We start from the raw sequence: 2,200 nt of genomic DNA, 5'->3' as shown, positions 1-2,200 counted from the left end.
CCCAAACAAATCCTTTCCGTACCTAGTATACTGGAGTGAGCATCGGTTCTTGACCGGCGGAAGTCGCAGCTTGGGGCCGGCGGAATTGCTATGCAATCTCCCGTCAGAGTCTGCATTAAGTGGAAACACATGTTCAAACACAGTACAAATACATGTCCATGCTCCAAAGACAAGGATAGCACACCACACGATCTTTGCAAAAATGATAAAATATTCAGAATGCCTATGAGAGATTAACATGCTAATCTGTTATGGTATGCCCATGAGGTCATTGATTGGTCATCAGGTCTTTGATGATGTCATTTGTCACTCCATTCTCACTTCATATCTCACTCCATATCTCACTCCATTTCTCACTCCATTTGTCACACAGATTGTCACGAATTACTGTGGGAAAGGTTGGTACAACACCACAAACACTACTGACCATCTTAACAAAAAAGACTCGAAATCCGTCCTGGGGCTTGTTTTGCAAAGAGCAGGCAATTCAGTTCCAAAGTAACAGGACAGCCCAGATCTACGTGGGTGGGTGCATGAGGTATAGCTGGTTGACCAGTACTTCAAACACAATACAGTGTGAGGTATATCTGGTTGACCAGTACTTCAAACACAATACAGTGTTGGGTATATCTTTGTTGACCAGTACTTCAAACACAATACAGTGTGAGGTATATCTGGTTGACCAGTACTTCAAACACAATACAGTGTGGGTATATCTGGTTGACCAGTACTTCAAACACAATACAGTGTGGGGTATATCTGGTTGACCAGTACTTCAAACACAATACAGTGTGGGGTATATCTTGTGGACCAGTGACTTCAAAACACAATACATTTGGGGGTGAAGTAGTTTGAGCCAGTACTTCAAACACAATACAGTGTGAGGTATATCTGGTTGACCAGTACTTCAAACACAATACAGTGTGAGGTATATCTGGTTGACCAGTACTTCAAACACAATACAGTGTGGGGTATATCTGGTTGACCAGTACTTCAAACACAATACAGTGTGGGGTATATCTGGTTGACCAGTACTTCAAACACAATACAGTGTGGGGTATATCTGGTTGACCAGTACTTCAAACACAATACAGTGTGGGTATATCTGGTTGACCAGTACTTCAAACACAATACAGTGTGGGGTATATCTGGTTGACCAGTACTTCAAACACAATACAGTGTGGGGTATATCTGGTTGACCAGTACTTCAAACACAATACAGTGTGAGGTATATCTGGTTGACCAGTACTTCAAACACAATACAGTGTGAGGTATATCTGGTTGACCAGTACTTCAAACACAATACAGTGTGGGTATATCTGGTTGACCAGTACTTCAAACACAATACAGTGTGAGGGTATATCTGGTTGACCAGTACTTCAAACACAATACAGTGTGAGGTATATCTGGTTGACCAGTACTTCAAACACAATACAGTGTGAGGGTATATCTGGTTGACCAGTACTTCAAACACAATACAGTGTGGGGTATATCTGGTTGACCAGTACTTCAAACACAATACAGTGTGAGGTATATCTGGTTGACCAGTACTTCAAACACAATACAGTGTGGGGTATATCTGGTTGACCAGTACTTCAAACACAATACAGTGTGGGGTATATCTGGTTGACCAGTACTTCAAACACAATACAGTGTGAGGTATATCTGGTTGACCAGTACTTCAAACACAATACAGTGTGGGGTATATCTGGTTGACCAGTACTTCAAACACAATACAGTGTGGGGTATATCTGGTTGACCAGTACTTCAAACACAATACAGTGTGGGTATATCTGGTTGACCAGTACTTCAAACACAATACAGTGTGAGGTATATCTGGTTGACCAGTACTTCAAACACAATACAGTGTGGGGTATATCTGGTTGACCAGTACTTCAAACACAATACAGTGTGGGTATATCTGGTTGACCAGTACTTCAAACACAATACAGTGTGGGGTATATCTGGTTGACCAGTACTTCAAACACAATACAGTGTGGGGTATATCTGGTTGACCAGTACTTCAAACACAATACAGTGTGGGGTATATCTGGTTGACCAGTACTTCAAACACAATACAGTGTGGGGTATATCTGGTTGACCAGTACTTCAAACACAATACAGTGTGAGGTATATCTGGTTGACCAGTACTTCAAACACAATACAGTGTGAGGTATATCTGGTTGACCAGTACTTCAAA

The 2,200-nt window shown here is 41.6% G+C and overlaps 1 protein-coding gene across 1 annotated transcript in view; it reads right to left on the bottom strand.

Moving 5' to 3' along the window:
* Positions 1–2,200, bottom strand: part of LOC135821527 (probable poly [ADP-ribose] polymerase DDB_G0278045) — a 15,505-nt gene that overhangs the window by 350 nt on the left and 12,955 nt on the right. Inside the window, exon 5 of the mRNA XM_065334526.1 lies at positions 23–110. Coding sequence (XP_065190598.1) covers positions 23–110 — 88 coding nt within the window. The remainder of the gene's footprint in view (positions 1–22; positions 111–2,200) is intronic.

This window comes from Sycon ciliatum, chromosome 7 (assembly GCF_964019385.1).
Source record: "Sycon ciliatum chromosome 7, ocSycCili1.1, whole genome shotgun sequence".
Taxonomy (NCBI): domain Eukaryota; kingdom Metazoa; phylum Porifera; class Calcarea; order Leucosolenida; family Sycettidae; genus Sycon; species Sycon ciliatum.
This window is presented reverse-complemented; position numbering and strand designations above follow the sequence as displayed.